This window comes from Rattus norvegicus, chromosome 11 (assembly GCF_036323735.1).
Source record: "Rattus norvegicus strain BN/NHsdMcwi chromosome 11, GRCr8, whole genome shotgun sequence".
NCBI classification, from domain to species: domain Eukaryota; kingdom Metazoa; phylum Chordata; class Mammalia; order Rodentia; family Muridae; genus Rattus; species Rattus norvegicus.
In genome coordinates, this window is record NC_086029.1 from 76,874,696 (window position 1) to 76,893,558 (window position 18,863).

At 40.7% G+C, this 18,863-nt stretch overlaps 1 protein-coding gene and 1 pseudogene across 6 annotated transcripts in view; both read left to right on the forward strand.

The window, feature by feature from the left end:
• Stxbp5l (syntaxin binding protein 5L) overlaps nucleotides 1-18,863 on the forward strand; it is a 329,014-nt gene that overhangs the window by 35,857 nt on the left and 274,294 nt on the right. For all 6 annotated transcript variants that reach the window (XM_063270382.1, XM_063270385.1, XM_063270384.1 and 3 more), the window contains 1 exon segment: nucleotides 3,256-3,353. In XM_063270382.1, coding sequence (XP_063126452.1) covers nucleotides 3,256-3,353 — 98 coding nt within the window.
• Nucleotides 9,243-9,370, forward strand: LOC120095798 (U2 spliceosomal RNA; annotated as a pseudogene).

Genomic DNA, 18,863 nt, shown 5'->3' on the forward strand with positions numbered 1-18,863 from the left:
ACTGGGTTGGGTTGTAGAGTCTGAATGTAATTTCTCACTGGGCTGCAGCTCTGATCTTGCCTCTAGAGATTCCTTTGAGGATCACGGAAGCGAGGTATACTCCTGGGTAGTCTTAGTTTGATGTAGATGTTGGCCATGCCCCTGAGTGGTATTTTGCTGGTCTGGTTGTGAGTACTAGTTATACCTCAAGACTGTTTTTATGGTCTGGCTAAGGATGCTGGTCATGCTTTTGCATGTGATCAAAGGTATCTTCAAAGCCCTCTGTGTTCCCCTTCAAAGGTAAATTAGTAGCCGGATATGGTGGCACATGCCTTTAATCCCAGTGCTTGTGCAAAGGCACACAGATTTCTGAGTTGAAGGCCAGCCTTGCTCAGCTAGTAAACTATGTAGTAAGACCCTAACTCCAAAAAAACAAACAAACGAACAAAAAAACAAACAAAAACAAAGCCAGGATGAATTAGATCAGATTTCTGCTTCACTAAATGTGGTACAGTTCTCATCCACAACCTCTTTACTCTGCGGTGAAGAGTGTTTTTCAGTCCAGGTTTCAGAGTTTAATCTCAAGACACTTGTTCTGTTTTCTGAGTGTGGGTCAGGAAGGACTGTCATGCTCCTCACTAAATGGCCATTGTTGGGGCACCGGTGGAAGGGGAAGCCCTTGGTCCTGCCAAGGTTGAACCCCCAGTGTAGGGGAATATGGGCAGTGGCAGTAAAGGGGATGGATGGGGGGAATACCCGTATGGGGGGAGAGGGGAAATGGGGGCTTATGGACAGGAAACCGGGAAAGGGAAAAACATTTGAAATATAAGTAAAGAAATCTATCTAATAAAAAAGAAAGAAATAGAAAAAATGGTTTTAAGAAAAACAATACCAACCAACCAGAGCTCCTAGGGACTAAACCACCATCCAAACAGCACACATGGTCAGACCCATGGCTCCAGCTGCATATATAGCAGAGGATGGCCTTGTTGGGCACCAACGGGAGGAGATGAAATGTAAATTAGCAAAAGTAAAAGTTAAGAAGTAGCAAAGTAAAAAATGCGGGTATGGAAAAAAAATGCTTTTTGAGACTGTCCCATCCAGCACAGAGAGGAGAGGGTTTTCCTGCTGTCTCCCCTTTCTGCTGATGCAGCTGTCACACGCCGCTTTTGTGGACTGCAGACATTCCCAGGCTCTGTGTTTTGCTGCCATCTGCAGTTGCTCTTGCTCTGGCTCGTCGCCGCCGAAGGAGTGGCCCATCTCTCTAGAGCAGGCTCTGGACTTCTCTCTGTTGCACTCTACAACTTTCCACCTTCATTTTGTTTGTGAAACTAGAGATTTTCTGTCATTCCCAACCTCTCATAATAGCTGTTCTCTGCCTATCCCCAGTTTCCTCTCCACAGATTCTAGCTAACTGTTGCTAGGTGACGTTCGCCATCTTTAGCCCTGAAAGTTTGCTTAAATCCAACAGAAACACACTTTAAAATTTCCTTTTCTTTTCCATACCAGAGAAATAGTGCCAATAAGCTTTTGGCATTATAGAGAATTATTTGTATTTTAACTTTTTCTGACAATACTGTATCAATTTAAATATTACCAGGTCATTTTATTAATCAAAACAACCAGTCAGCATCACAAACTTCAATGATAAATTCACAAAAGTAATAGTGACACAAGTATAGCATTCCCACAAGATTTCTTTTAAAAGTAACATTCGCAAAGAGACTTATAGAATAAAATTATATTAATTTCTCTGTTTACACCTGTAATTATTATGTGAGGAGATAGAAGTTCCTTCAGTTTGAAGCTGAGTCCTACAGGGATCCAAATTTAAGGAAGGAAAAGGGTGAAATAAATTAATACTGATGTTAAAAATGTATAAAGATATATAAAGTATATGCATCTAGTCTATGTTCTCTTTCATATATACCTAAAGATGATGTAATTATACTTGACATAATATTTCAATTTTTGGAATAAACAATTTGAAATAGTCACAGTTCATTATTGACTTCATTGATGAATTGATAATATTTAGCATTTTGTGCTTATGCTCATAAATATTTTTCTTTACAATGCTTAAAATAATATGAAATTATATAAGCCGTACAATAGGATGAGTTTCCTCTGGTATTATTGCCATATTAAAAGTAGTATTTTATCTCTCGTGTCCTTTTATTTTCAGCCCATTCTGCTAATGAACCCAGGCCAGCTTCTTTCTGTCACTATAGGTTGCTTGCATGTCATTTGATTGTTTGACTCTATCTCACTAAAAATATGTATCTTATATTCATCACTAAATGAAATTTGGGCATTTGAGAGAAGAATGTAAGGTTGAATTAACAACAAAGTACATAAAAAATGACTAAGTTAAAAAATGATTTTGACCCCATGGAGTAAACAATTTGTGTGGCAGATTAAGAAAGTAGCAATAGTACAATCAAATAGTTATGCTTTCCTGGGAGCTAGGCATATAGTATGTACCTGCCTATATGTAATGGAGGGTGAAGTAGAAGAGAAAATGCTTTTCCTAAAAGTTACTGTGTAGCAGAAAAGATGTCAAGATATATCAGGCAAAAATATCTTACTATCAGAAGGGAATACAAATTGAATCTAGAAAGGAAGATATTAAAGAGAGACAGGGCAGATGAGTTTTAACTACTACATTGTTTCCTATAGAATTTTCTGACTTGTTAATCCATATGTGTGAGAGTTATAGAGAACAAAACTAAAGGGGGGAGAGACAAGTTGGACATAAAACTGCACTGCATCAGTCACAGAGCTTTCGATGATCATTCATGTTGCTGCACCTGTTAGTAATTAATATATTTTAATTGTTACATGGTATTTCATTTCATGATTGTACCACACTTGTTTTTATTTAATTCTTTTACTGATAAGCACCTGAACTATTTCTGATTTTCTACTGTTATGATTAAAGTCACTAGTGTTATAGTTATGAAAATAATTTTGTGGACATATGCCTTAAATTTTCTTAGGTGCATATGCAATGGAATTGCCAGGGCTTGTTGTAGGTACGCATTTACTTTTTTCTCTTTTTTTTTTTTACAATTTGTAAGATAGTTTTCTAAAGTGGTTTTAAAATAGCACATTAGTACTCTCATCAAAAGCATATGAGAGCTATGCTATTCCATGTTCCTTATTTTCTTCATGTAAAGCTAATTAAAGTCATTCTGGTGGCCATGTACTAGTTCCTTGTCATTATTCTAAGGTTTGCTTCCCTGACGACTGCTCCCACTCTTTACTCTCTTTCAGACAGTTCGGCACGGTTTTCCCTATCAGCCCACAGCATTGGCCTTTGATCCAGTCCAGAAAATCCTGGCTATTGGAACGAGAACAGGTGCTATACGAATGTATCCTTAATTCTTGTTAATTATTTTCTACAAAATGCCAATTTTGTTTGCTTTAACCTTAAAATAAGTAAAGATTTTACAACCAAATAAAATGTATCGCTTCCTTATAAATGAGTAACTACTGTGAAGATCACCACTGTCAAGTTTCTTTGTATAACTTTTGTCTTTGAGGTCACTGTTGATGTCTCTTCTTTAACTTCTGTTATTGCTTTCTTGTGTCAGTATTTTTTTTTCTGATCAGTCTAGTTAGAAGCTTATCAATTATACATGAATATTGAACTTTTGGGCTCATATTTCTTTATTGTTTACTTCTATTCTACCACATTAATTTCTACTTTGGTCTTTTAAAAATTTACTTTGGTTTCAGTTTGTCCCTTTTTAGTTTCTTAAGGTAGAAAGTCACTAGTGTGATAACTTTTTATAATATGTGCATATAGTGCTATAGGTTTACTCCCAAATGCCTTTTAGTGTCTTCTCTATTTTTTAAACTAAACCTTTTATTCTGAGATTTATATTCAGGTGTAAAAAATGTTTCTGTGAAATCTCATGTACTCTTTGACCTGGTTTTCTTTTACCTGTAACATTTTATAAACCTGAAATGCGTTACCACAGCTAGGGATCTGGAGAGATGGCTCAGTTGTAAGCACACTTGTCACTCTTGCAGAGGACCGAAGATTGGTTCCTAGGACCAGTATGGTGGCTCCCAACTGTCTATACTCCACTCCAGAGGATTTGTGCACTTTTCTGCCTTCTGAGGGTGCCAGGCATACACATGGTTCTCATAATTCATATAGGCAGTCATGCACACACATAAAAATCTTTTTTTTATTAACTTGAGTATTTCTTATATACATTTCGAGTGTTATTCCCTTTCCCGGTTTCCGGGCAAAAATCCCCCTCCCCCCACCCCCTCCCCCCCTTATGGGTATTCCCCTCCCAACCCTCCCCCCATTGCCGCCCTCCCCCCAACAGTCTAGTTCACTGGGGGTTCAGTCTTAGCAGGACCCAGGGCTTCCCCTTCCACTGGTGTTCTTACTAGGATATTCATTGCTACCTATGAGGTCAGAGTCCAGGGTCAGTCCATGTATAGTCTTTAGGTAGTGGCTTAGTCCCTGGAAGCTCTGGTTGCTTGGCATTGTTGTACATATGGGGTCTCGAGCCCCTTCAAGCTCTTCCAGTTCTTTCTCTGATTCCTTCAACGGGGGTTCTATTCTCAGTTCAGTGGTTTGCTGCTGGCATTTGCCTCTGTATCTGCTGTATTCTGGCTGTGTCTCTCAGGAGCGATCTACATCTGGCTCCTGTCGGTCTGCACTTCTTTGCTTCATCCATCTTGTCTAATTGGGTGGCTGTATATGTATGGGCCACATGTGGGGCAGGCTCTGAATGGGTGTTCCTTCAGTCTCTGTTTTAATCTTTGCCTCTCTCTTCCCTGCCAAGGGTATTCTTGTTCCCCTTTTAAAGAAGGCGTGAAACATTCACATTTTGATCATCCGTCTTGAGTTTCATTTGTTCTAGGCATCTAGGGTAATTAAAACATTTGGGTTAATAGCCACTTATCAATGAATGCATACCATGTATGTCTTTCTGTGATTGGGTTAGCTCACTCAGAATGATATTTTCCAGTTCCAACCATTTGCCTACGAATTTCATAAAGCCGTTGTTTTTGATAGCTGAGTAATATTCCATTGTGTAGATGTACCACATTTTCTGTATCCATTCCTCTGTTGAAGGGCATCTGGGTTCTTTCCAGCTTCTGGCTATTATAAATAAGGCTGCGATGAACATAGTGGAGCACGTGTCTATTTTATATGTTGGGGCATCTTTTGGGTATATGCCCAAAAGAGGTATAGCTGGATCCTCAGGCAGTTCAATGTCCAATTTTCTGAGGATCCTCCAGACTGATTTCCAGAATGGTTGTACCAGTCTGCAATCCCACCAACAATGGAGGAGTGTTCCTCTTTCTCCGCATCCTCGCCAGCATCTGTTGTCACCTGAGTTTTTGATCTTAGCCATTCTCACTGGTGTGAGGTGAAATCTCAGGGTTGTTTTGATTTGCATTTCCCTATGACTAAAGATGTTGAACATTTCTTTAGGTGTTTCTCAGCCATTCGGCATTCCTCAGCTGTGAATTGTTTGTTTAGCTCTGAACCCCATTTTTTAATAGGGTTATTTGTCTCCCTGTGGTCTAACTTCTTGAGTTCTTTGTATATTTTGGATATAAGGCCTCTATCTGTTGTAGGATTGGTAAAGATCTTTTCCCAATCTGTTGGTTGCCGTTTTGTCCTAACCACAGTGTCCTTTGCCTTATAGAAGCTTTGCAGTTTTATGAGATCCCATTTGTTGATTCTTGATCTTAGAGCATAAGCCATTGGTGTTTTGTTCAGGAAATTTTTTCCAGTGCCCATGTGTTCCAGATGCTTCCCTAGTTTTTCTTCTATTAGTTTGAGTGTGTCTGGTTTGATGTGGAGGTCCTTGATCCACTTGGACTTAAGCTTTGTACAGGGTGATAAGCATGGATCGATCTGCATTCTTCTACATGTTGCCCTCCAGTTGAACCAGCACCATTTGCTGAAAATGCTATCTTTTTTCCATTGGATGGTTTTGGCTCCTTTGTCAAAAATCAAGTGACCATAGGTGTGTGGGTTCATTTCTGGGTCTTCAATTCTATTCCATTGGTCTATCTGTCTGTCTCTGTACCAATACCATGCAGTTTTTATCACTATTGCTCTGTAATACTGCTTGAGTTCAGGGATAGTGATTCCCCCTGAAGTCCTTTTATTGTTGAGGATAGTTTTAGCTATCCTGGGTTTTTTGTTATTCCAGATGAATTTGCAAATTGTTCTGTCTAACTCTTTGAAGAATTGGATTGGTATTTTGATGGGGATTGCATTGAATCTGTAGATCGCTTTTGGTAAAATGGCCATTTTTACTATATTGATCCTGCCAATCCATGAGCATGGGAGATCTTTCCATCTTCTGAGGTCTTCTTAAGTTTCTTTCTTCAGTGTCTTGAAGTTCTTATTGTACAGATCTTTTACTTGCTTGGTTAAAGTCACACCGAGGTACTTTATATTATTTGGGTCTATTATGAAGGGTGTCGTTTCCCTAATTTCTATCTTGGCTTGTTTCTCTTTTGTGTAGAGGAAGGCTACTGATTTAATTGAGTTAATTTTATACCCAGCCACTTTGCTGAAGTTGTTTATCAGCTTTAGCAGTTCTCTGGTGGAACTTTTGGGATCACTTAAATATACTATCATATCATCTGCAAATAGTGATGTTTTGACTTCTTCTTTTCCGATCTGTATCCCCTTGACCTCCTTTTGTTGTCTGATTGCTCTGGCTAGAACTTCAAGAACTATATTGAATAAGTAGGGAGAGAGTGGGCAGCCTTGTCTAGTCCCTGATTTTAGTGGGATTGCTTCAAGTTTCTCTCCATTTAGTTTAATGTTAGCAACTGGTTTGCTGTATATGGCTTTTACTATGTTTAGGTATGGGCCTTGAATTCCTATTCTTTCCAGGACTTTTATCATGAAGGGGTGTTGAATTTTGTCAAATGCTTTCTCAGCATCTAATGAAATGATCATGTGGTTTTGTTCTTTCAGTTTGTTTATATAATGGATCACGTTAATGGTTTTCCGTATGTTAAACCATCCCTGCATGCCTGGGATGAAGCCTACTTGATCATGGTGGATGATTGTTTTGATGTGCTCTTGGATTCGGTTTGCCAGAATTTTATTGAGTATTTTTGCGTCGATATTCATAAGGGAAATTGGTCTGAAGTTCTCTTTCTTTGTTGGGTCTTTGTGTGGTTTAGGTATAAGAGAGAGTAATTGTGGCTTCGTAGAAGGAATTCGGTAGGGCTCCATCTGTTTCAATTTTGTGGAATAGTTTGGATAATATTGGTATGAGGTCTTCTATGAAGGTCTGATAGAATTCTGCACTAAACCCGTCTGGACCTGGGCTCTTTTTGGTTGGGCGACCTTTAATGACTGCTTCTATTTCCTTAGGAGTTATGGGGTTGTTTAACTGGTTTATCTGTTCCTGATTTAACTTCGGTACCTGGTATCTGTCTAGGAAATTTTCCATTTCCTGCAGATTTTCAAGTTTTGTTGAATATAGGCTTTTATAGTAAGATCTGATGATTTTTTGAATTTCCTCTGAATCCGTAGTTATGTCTCCCTTTTCATTTCTGATTTTATTAATTTGGACACACTCTCTGTGTCCTCTCGTTAGTCTGGCTAAGGGTTTATCTATCTTGTTGATTTTCTCAAAGAACCAACTTTTGGTTCTGTTGATTATTTCTATGGTCCTTTTTGTTTCTACTTGGTTGATTTCAGCTCTGAGTTTGATTATTTCCTGTCTTCTACTCCTCCTGGGTGTATTTGCTTCTTTTTGTTTTAGAGCTTTTAGGTGTGCTGTCAAACTGCTGACATATGCTCTTTCCTGTTTCTTTCTGCAGGCACTCAGCGCTATGAATTTTCCTCTTAGCACACCTTTCATTGTGTACCATAAGTTTGGGTATGTTGTACCTTCATTTTCATTAAATTCTAAAAAGTCTTTAATTTCTTTCTTTATTTCTTCCTTGACCAGGTTATCATTGAGTAGAGCATTGTTCAATTTCCACGTAAATGGCATTCTTCCCTTATTGTTATTGAAGACCAGTTTTAGGCCGTGGTGGTCCGATAGCACGCATGGGATTATTTCTATCTTTCTGTACCTGTTGAGGCCCGTTTTTTGACCAATTATATGGTCAGTTTTGGAGAAAGTACCATGAGGAGCTGAGAAGAAGGTATATCCTTTTTGCTTTAGGATAGAATGTTCTATAAATATCCGTTAAGTCCATTTGGTTCATGACTTCGTAAACATCTGTCTACGTCTCTGTTTAATTTCTGTTTCCGTGATCTGTCCATTGATGAGAGTGGGGTGTTGAAATTTCCCACTATTATTGTATGAGGTGCAATGTGTGTTTTGAGCTTTAGTAAGGTTTCTTTTACATATGTAGGTGCCCTTGTATTTGGGGCATAGATATTTAGGATTGAGAGTTCATCTTGGTGGATTTTTCCTTTGATGAATATGAAGTGCCCTTCCTTATCTTTTCTGATGACTTTTAGTTGAAAATTGATTTTATCTGATATTAGAATGGCAACTCCAGCTTGCTTCTTCCGACCATTTGCTTGGAAAGTTGTTTTCCAGCCTTTCACTCTGAGGTAGTGTCTGTCTTTGTCTCTGAGGTGTGTTTCCTGTAGGCAGCAGAATGCAGGGTCCTCGTTGCGTATCCAGTTTGTTAATCTATGTCTCTTTATTGGGGAGTTGAGGCCATTGATGTTGAGAGATATTAAGGAATAGTGATTATTGCTTCCTGTCGTATTCATATTTGGATGTGAGGTTATGTTTGTGTGCTTTCATTCTCTTTGTTTTGTTGCCAAGACGATTAGTTTCTTGCTTCTTCTAGGGTATAGCTTGCCTCCTTATGTTGGGCTTTACCATTTATTATCCTTTGTAGTGCTGGATTTGTAGAAAGATATTGTGTAAATTTGGTTTTGTCATGGAATATCTTGGTTTCTCCATCTATGTTAATTGAGAGTTTTGCAGGATACAGTAACCTGGGCTGGCATTTGTGTTCTCTTAGGGTCTGTATGACATCTGTCCAGGATCTTCTGGCCTTCATAGTTTCTGGCGAAAAGTCTGGTGTGATTCTGATAGGTCTGCCTTTATATGTTACTTGACCTTTTTCCCTTACTGCTTTTAATATTCTTTCTTTATTTTGTGCGTTTGGTGTTTTGACTATTATGTGATGGGAGGTGTTTCTTTTCTGGTCCAATCTATTTGGAGTTCTGTAGGCTTCATGTATGCCTATGGGTATCTCTTTTTTTAGGTTAGGGAAGTTTTATCACTTCTCGGCCTTTTGGCTAAGATCAAGTGTAGGTTAGGGAAGTTTTCTTCTATGATTTTGTTGAAGATATTTACTGGTCCTTTGAGCTGGGAGTCTTCACTCTCTTCTATACCTATTATCCTTAGGTTTGATCTTCTCATTGAGTTCTGGATTTCCTGTATGTTTTGGACCAGTAGCTTTTTCTGCTTTACATTATCTTTGACAGTTGAGTCAATGATTTCTATGGAATCTTCTGCTCCTGCGATTCTCTCTTCCATCTCTTGTATTCTGTTGGTGAAGCTTGTATCTACAGTTCCTTGTCTCTTCTTTTGGTTTTCTATATCCAGGGTTGTTTCCATGTGTTCTTTCTTGATTGCTTCTATTTTCATTTTTAATTCCTTCAACTGTTTGATTGTGTTTTCCTGGAATTCTTTCAGGGATTTTTGTGACTCCTCTCTATGGGCTTCTACTTGTTTATTTATGATTTCCTGGAATTCTTTCAGGGATTTTTGTGACTCCTCTCTATGGGCTTCTACTTGTTTATTTATGATTTCCTGGAATTCTTTCAGGGATTTTTGTGACTCCTCTCTATGGGCTTCTACTTGTTTAATTATGTTTTCCTGGAATTCTTTCAGGCATTTTTGTGATTCCTCTCTGTAGGCTTCTACTTGTTCTCTAAGGGAGTTCTTCACGTCTTTCTTGAAGTCCTCCAGCATCATGATCAAATATGATTTTGAAACTAGATCTTGCTTTTCTGGTGTGTTTGGATATTCCATGTTTGTTTTGGTGGGAGCATTGGGCTCCGATGTTGCCATGTAGTCTTGGTTTCTGTTGCTTGGGTTCCTGCGCATGCCTCTCACCATCAGATTATCTCTAGTGTTACTTTGTTCTGCTATTTCTGACAGTGGCTAGACTGCCCTATAAGCCTGTGTGTCAGGAGTGCTGTAGGCCTGTTTTCCTGTTTTCTTTCAGCCTGTTATGGTGACAGAGTGTTCTGCTTTCGGGCGTGTAGTTTTCCCTCTCTACAGGTCTTCAGCTGTTCCTGTGGGCCTGTGTCTTGAGTTCACCAGACAGGTCACTTGCAGCAGAAAAGTTGGTCTTACCTGTGGTCCCGAGGCTCAAGTTTGCTCGCGGGGTGCTGCCCAAGAGCTCTCCGCGGCAGCAGCAACCAGGAAGATCTGTGCCGCCGTTTCCGGGAGCTTCAGTGCACCAGGGTTCTAGGTGGCGTTTGGTGTTTTCCTCTGGCGTCCGAGATGTGTATGCAGAGTGCAGTCTCTTCTGGTTTCCCAGGCGTGTCTGCCTCTCTGAGGGTTTAGCTCTTCCTCCCACGGGATTTGGGTGCAGAGAACTGTTTATCCGGTCTGTTTCCTTCAGGTTCCGGCGGTGTCTCAGAGGCAGCGGTCCTGCCACTCCTGGGCCCTCCCCCACGGGAACCCAGAGGCCTTATACAGTTTCCTCTTGGGCCAGGGATGTGGGCAGGGGTGGGCAGTGTTGGTGGTCTCTTCCGCTCTGCAGCCTCAGGAGTGCCCACCTGACCAGGCGGTTGGGTCTCTCTCCCACAGTGTCTGGGAGCAGAGAGCTGCTGCGGACCGCGCCATAAAAATCTTAAAAATAATACTCTACCCTTCTACAGTCACCTTATTTTTACAAAGAGGCCAACAATGCACACTGGAGAAAAGATAGCATCTATAACAAATGGTGTTGGTAAAACTGGGATAGCTACATGTGCAAGAATGAAACTAGATTTTTCTCTCCAACTCTTCACAAAACTCAACTCCAGTGTGTCATAGACTTCAATGTAAGATTTGGTATCCTGAATCTCAAGTAAGGAATACACTTGAACTTATTGGCAAAGGCAGATTTAGTCACTGCTAGCGGGGGTGTAAACATGTGCAGCTACTAAAGTTATCAGTATGGAGATTCTTTAAAAACCTAGAAATAGGTCTACTACGTGATCAGCTATGCCACTCTTGGACACACACCTAAAGCTGTGTGTATGGTGGTTTGAATGAGAATGCCTCACATAGGCTCTTATACTTGAATGTTTGGTCCCTTGTTGGTAGAACTAATTGGGAAGGATTTGAAAGTGTGGCCTTGTTGGAGGAGGAATGTCACTTGAGGTTTCAAAAACCCACACCAGGATGAGTCTTTCTCTTTCTGCCATCAACTTGTGGATCAGAAGTACTACTGTTCAAGTGCTATGTCTGCCTGTCTGCTGCCGTGCTTCTTGCCGTGGCAATCATGAGCTCATCCATTGAAATGTAAGCAAGGTCCAATGAAATCTTTTCTTTTATAAGTTGTCTTGGCCGTGGTGGCTCTTTGTGGCAATAGAAAAGTAAATGAGATAAACTTTATGTCCTGTTGTAGAGAAGCTTGCTCATCTGTGGTCACTGCTTCTCTAATCACAATAATCAGGAAGTGAAAATAACCTAGCTGTCCATGAATATATGCTATATCTAAAAATGGAACATCATTAATCTGTAAGAAGAATGAAATTGTAAAATTTGTACATAGATGGATGAATCTGGAAATAATTCTGAGTGACCAGAAGGACAGATGTTCTCTCATTTGTGAATTAGCTTTGCATCTTCAAAATATGTGTGTTTCATTAGCAATGCCCATAGATATCAAGAAACTAGTAAGGAACTATGTTCAGGGGAGGACTTCAAGGAAGGGATATAGAAGATAATGGAATAAAAGGTTAAAGAGGATAATAGAATAGGAAGGATTTAATGGGGTGGGTAATTGGAGAACAGGGTAGAGAAGCAAATACAGGGAAGAAATGAATAGAATGAATAACTCTAAACACTCTAAAGTCATATGGAAAACCACTACTGTAGAAATCCCCTAACATATGTACTTACATATATATATATATATATATATATATATATATATATATATATATATATAAAAGAGTTTAAATAGAATCACCCTATTATGGAATAATTATGCCCTTACTAGACCCAAGCTCGGAAATAAAAAGGACAGTGCCACGAATGGGTTATTTCTTTTAGAGTTACTGGCCAATGAGGTACCATAGACCCTCCTAAACATTACAGACTATTGCCAAAGCTTTTAACCTCCATAACCTGACAGTAGGATGGTATTGCTGAAGACACTATATAGTTGAGTCCCTAGAACACAGAAACCAAGCCAGGACTCACCTGGAAGTTTCATGCCTATTGGCTAGCTTTCACCATGCAGAAAGATGCTATGCACACTACTGGAGGAGAAAAGCAACCACTTATATTATCCAGCTACAGTAATGATTAGCCTGGCAAGACACGCTCACTTGTGCAGTACTGGCATGTCCACTGCTGCAACATTGGCACAGACATTATGGGAATAACCAACCACTTTCTGCTTAGCTTTAAGGCCCACTCCACAAATTGAAACTCATACATGGTACCAATATCGGGTCTAAGAACCTGTGGCTAGATGGGTCATAGGCTCTAGGGAAGAAGTTCCTACTATTACTCTGCTAAATAGACATATTAGTTTAACAACTCCTAATGGCTTATCATTGTATATATAGAGATTAGTGCGTTTCTTAGCCTTCATCAGAACATCCTTTGCACTAGATGGCAACTAATACCTACAACTTGTCAGGGTGCAGAGACTAGGAAACTATGGAATCCCCAGCCTCAAATGAGACACCTATGTTATGTCCCTTCCTCCCACGGCTCAGGAGTCATTTTGGAAAAGCAGGCTAGATGTACTAAGAGTTGAAGGAAGCAGGTGCCTTCAAGGGAACAGTATTTTCTGGACACAGCAGGGCAGTTGTACATACGAATTCAGAGTAGTTGAGGCAGAATGCACAAGACCTGGGCGAGCTCAATTCAGACAAAAATCCCAGGAGAGAGAGAAGAGGTGAGCTTGAGTCCCCATCTCTTGCTTAGGAGCTGTTGGCACTTGATATCTGGCGGAAGAAGCAAAGTCCGTTTACTGTAAGGGCGTCACCCCTGGTGGGCTAGTCACATCCCAGGGCAAGGCTATGTATGCATCCAAGAGCACACAGGTAGTACCACCTGTATTTGATGGGTTAACGAAAGAGCCCACAAAGGTGGCTGGGTAGGAAAAGGGGGCATAACTTGGAGAAGTGGCAGAAAGGTTAAAAATTAAAAGCAAGCAAACAAACAACTCCCACCCCCCAAAGGCCTGTTTAGCCAGCGCCTCCCCAAACCAATAGCATAGTAAAGCACAAATAATTTTAAAAAATAATATTACAATCAGGATAAACTCTGAAAACAGAGCATTTCTTTCACTGTAAAGATTCCTCAGGTGGCCTATTTAATTGTGACACCTGACTTAGTTTTGTTTCGGTTGATGTGATCAAATACCCCGAATAAAGACCAACTTAAGGAAGAAAAGTTTTACTTTGTCCGACCATTCCAGAGTGATAGAGTACATCATGAAGGGAAAGCCTAGTGGCAGGAGTATGAGGCTAGCTGGTCACGCTAACTGCAGTAGCTTTCAGGTAGAAGGGCACCTCAAGAGTTCCTCCAGACCCATGAGGGGATGTTGAATGCCCAATCTTGTGTAAGACCACAGCTACTGTATGTCCTGACTGCAAAGACCATGCTATATCCAGTGTTTCCTTAGCACGTATCTTCACTTTTTCCTTCTCTTACAGTCTTTCTTTTTCCTGTCTGATTGTGGTATTGATTTCTTTTTTTAAATTTTATTTTTCTTGGATTTTTTTTATGTAATTACATTTTCAAATGCTTTCCCTTTCCCGCTCCCTCTTCCCCTCCCACTGCTTCCACGAGGACGCTCCCACTCCCACCCACTCACTCCCACCTCAACGTGCTGCATCTCCCTACATTGGAGAAAGGAGCCTTCACAGGACCAAGGGCCTCTCCTCCCATTGATGCTGGACAATGCCATCCTCTGCTACACATGTGGCTGGAGTCATGGGTCCCTCCATGTGTGCTCTTTGGTTGGTGGTTTGGCCCCTGGGAGCTCTCGTGACTTACAGTCCTTCTGACTCTTCTTTTACAGTATTCCCTGGGCCTAGTGGGGTGAAGTAGCTGCCCTAGTAGGAGCAACTTACTTTCAATACTTTGGACAATTATTTCTTCATTATTTCTCTATTGAGTCCCGTCCCCATATCTTGCCTTGATCTCTAAATTCCATTTAGCTGCACACACTGTCTGGAATTCATCGAGGACTGCGCTTGTTTCCTCATTCATTCCTTTGAGCATATTTATAGTCACTTCAAGTTCATCATCTGGAATTCTGTCAGTAACTCTCAGCAGGGTCCGTTGCTCTGGGATTGATTTTTTTGGAGGATACATGTTCAACCTTAGTTTTTCATGTTACTTTTGCTCTTACATTTAGACTTGCAAATCTAGGCTTAGATTATTGATTGAATTTATTTATTTATTTATTTAAACTCACTTTTTCTTTTTTTTTGTCTTTCAGTGAAGTATTTGAAATGTTTCAGAGGTACTGTATTGTAGCAGGACTGAAGAATCATTTCCCCATTAGACTGGGGTTCAGGGTACCAGGCTTCATTCCCATTGTTCTCCTAGGAGAATGGTATTATTCGCAGTAATAGTTCCTATGCAGGAATAGACCCACTATTAAGATAGCGTCAAGTACAAACATTCACCCCATGAACACCAACCATTTTAGGGAGAAAAGGGACACTGAGTGTTCTTGTATAGTAATTATTGTGGATATGAGGTGGGTAAAAACACAGTAGGACATAATGGTAGCACCCAGTAGTAGAAAATAGAGGGATAAACGTTTTAGATAGGGTTACTGTGGCTTTGATGAAACACCATGACCATAAGCAATCTGGGAAGGAAAGGGTTTATTTGCCTTATACTTCCATATCACTGTTCATCATTGAAGAAAGCCAGGACAGAGACCCAAGCAGGGTGAGAACCAGGAGGCAGGAGCTGATGCAGAAGCCATGGAGGGGTGCTGCTTACTGACTTGCTCGTCATGGCTTGCTGAGCCTGCTTTCTTATAGAATCCAGGACCACCAGCCCAGGTATGGCACTGTTCACCATGGGCTGGATTCTCCCACACAAGTCACTAATTAAGAAAATGCCTTATAGCTGGTTCTTTTTTGTTTTTTAATTGTATTTATTTTTTTCTCCTTTTTATTGGATTTTTAAAAAATTTACATTTCAAATGTTATCCCCTTTCCTGATTTCCTGTCCATAAACTCCCTATCCATACTCCCTCCCCCTTCTTCTATGAGGGTATTCCCTTGCCCATCCATTCACCCCTTCCCACCTCCCTGCCCTGACATTCCCTTACTCTGGGGGTTCTAGCCTTGGCAGGACCAAGGGTTTCTCCTCCCATTGATGTCTAACAAGGCCATTCTCTGCTATATATGCACTTGTAGCCATGGGTCTGTCCTTGTGTACTCTTTGGATGGTGGTTTAGTCCCTGGGAGCTCTGGTTGGGTGCTAGTGTTGTTCTTATGGGTTGCAATCCCCTTTAGCTCCTTCAATCCTTTCCCTAACTTCTCTAATGGGGAACTTGTTCTCAGTTCAACATTTGGCTTCGAGCATTTACCTCTGTATTTGTCATGCTTTGGCACAGCCTCTCAGAAGACAGCTATATCAGGTTTCTGTCAGCATGCACTTCTGGGCATCAGCAATACTGTCTGGGTTTGGTGGCTGTATGTGTATGGGCTGGATCCCCAGGTGGGGCAATCTCTGAATGGCCTTTCCTTCAGTCTCTGCTCCAAACTTTGTCTCCATATTTTCTCCTATTAATATTTTTGTTCCCCCTTCTAAGAAGGACTGAAGCATCCACACTTTGGACATTCATCTTGAGCTTCATGTGGTCTGTGGATTTGTATCTTTGGTAATTCAAGCGTTTAGACTAATATCCACTTATCAGCGAATGCATACCATGTGTGGTTTTTTTGTGATTGGGTTACCTCACTCAGGGTATTTTCTGGTTCCGTCCATTTGCCTATAAATTTCATGAAGTCATTGTTTTTAATAGCTATGTAGTACTCCATTGTGTAAATGTACCACATTTTCTGTATCCATTCCTCTGTTGAAGGGCATCTGGGTTCTTTCCAGCTTCTGGCTATTATAAATAAGGCTGCTATGAACATAGTGGAGCATGTGTCAATGTTGTATGTTGGAGCATCTTTTGGGTATATGCCCAGGAGTATAGCTGGGTCCTCAGATAGTGGAATGTCCAATTTTCTGAGGATCCTCCAGACTGATTTCCAGAATGGTTGTACCAGCTTGCAATCCCACCAACAGTGGAGGAGTGTTCCTCTTTCTCCACATCTTCACCAGTATCTCTTGTCAGCTGAGTTTGTAATCTTAGCCATCTGACTGACATGAGCTAGAATCTCAGGGTTGTTTTGATTTGCATTTCTCCGATGACTAAGGATGTTGAACATTTCTTTAGGTACTTCTCAGCCATTCGATATTCCTAGGCTGAGAATTCTTCGTTTAGCTCTATACCCCATTTTTTTCTTTGATTTTTTTTTTATTAACTTGAGTATTTCTTATATACATTTCGAGTGTTATTCCCTTTCCCGGTTTCCGGGCAAACATCCCCCTCCCCCCTCCCCTTCCTTATGGGTGTTCCCCTCCCAACCCTCCCCCCATTGCCGCCCTCCCCCCATAGACTAGTTCACTGGGGGTTCAGTCTTAGCAGGACACAGGGCTTCCCCTTCCACTGGTGCTCTTACTAGGATATTCATTGCTACCTATGGGGTCAGAGTCCAGGGTCAGTCCATGTATAGTCTTTAGGTAGTGGCTTAGTCCCTGGAAGCTCTGGTTGCTTGGCATTGTTGTACTTTTGGGGTCTCGAGCCCCTTCAAGCTCTTCCAGTTCTTTCTCTGATTCCTTCAATAGGGGACCTATTCTCAGTTCAGTGGTTTGCTGCTGGCATTCGCCTCTATATTTGCTGTATTCTGGCTGTGTCTCTCAGGAGCGATCTACATCCGGCTCCTGTCGGTCTGCACTTCTTTGCTTCATCCATCTTGTCTAATTGGGTGGCTGTATATGTATGGGCCACATGTGGGGCAGGCTCTGAATGGGTGTTCCTTCAGTCTCTGTTTTAATCTTTGCCTCTCCCTTCCCTGCCAAGAGTATTCTTTTTCCTCATTTAAAGAAGGATGAAGCATTCACATTTTGATCATCCGTCTTGAGTTTCGTTTGTTCTAGGGATCTAGGGTAATTCAAGCATTTGGGCTAATAGCCACTTATCAATGAGTGCATACCATGTATGTCTTTCTGTGATTGGGTTAGCTCACTCAGGATGATATTTTCCAGTTCCAACCATTTGCCTACGAATTTCATAAACTCGTTGTTTTTGATAGCTGAGTAATATTCCATTGTGTAGATGTACCACATTTTCTGTATCCATTCCTCTGTTGAAGGGCATCTGGGTTCTTTCCATTTTCTGGCTATTATAAATAAGGCTGCGATGAACATAGTGGAGCACGTGTCTCTTTTATATGTTGAGGCATCTTTTGGGTATATGCCCAAGAGAGGTATAGCTGGATCCTCAGGCAGTTCAATGTCCAATTTTCTGAGGAACCTCCAGACTGATTTCCAGAATGGTTTTACCAGTCTGCAATCCCACCAACAATGGAGGAGTGTTCCTCTTTCTCCACATCCTCGCCAGCATCTGCTGTCACCTGAGTTTTTGATCTTAGCCAATCGCACTGGTGTGAGGTGAAATCTCAGGGTTGTTTTGATTTGCATTTCCCTTATGACTAAAGATGTTGAACATTTCTTTAGGTGTTTCTCCGCCATTCGGCATTCCTCAGCTGTGAATTCTTTGTTTAGCTCTGAACCCCATTTTTTAATAGGGTTATTTGTTTCCCTGCGGTCTAACTTCTTGAGTTCTTTGTATATTTTGGAAATAAGGCCTCTATCTGTTGTAGGATTGGTAAAGATCTTTTCCCAATCTGTTGGTTGCCGTTTTGTCCTAACCACAGTGTCCTTTGCCTTACAGAAGCTTTGCAGTTTTATGAGATCCCATTTGTCGATTCTTGATCTTAGAGCATAAGCCATTGGTGTTTTGTTCAGGAAATTTTTTCCAGTGCCCATGTGTTCCAGATGCTTCCCTAGTTTTTCTTCTATTAGTTTGAGTGTGTCTGGTTTGATCTGGAGGTCCTTGATCCACTTGGACTTAAGCTTTGTACAGGGTGATAAGCATGGGTCGATCTGCATTCTTCTACATGTTGCCCTCCAGTTGAACCAGCACCATTTGCTGAAAATGCTATCTTTTTTCCATTGGATGGTTTTGGCTCCTTTGTCAAAAATCAAGTGACCATAGGTGTGTGGGTTCATTTCTGGGTCTTCAATTCTATTCCATTGGTCTATCTGTCTGTCTCTGTACCAATACCATGCAGTTTTTATCACTATTGCTCTGTAATACTGCTTGAGTTCAGGGATAGTGATTCCCCCTGAAGTCCTTTTATTGTTGAGGATAGCTTTAGCTATCCTGGGTTTTTTGTTATTCCAGATGAATTTGCAAATTGTTCTGTCTAACTCTTTGAAGAATTGGATTGGTATTTTGATGGGGATTGCATTGAATCTGTAGATTGCTTTTGGTAAAATGGCCATTTTTACCATATTAATCCTGCCAATCCATGAGCATGGGAGATCTTTCCATCTTCTGAGGTCTTCTTCAAT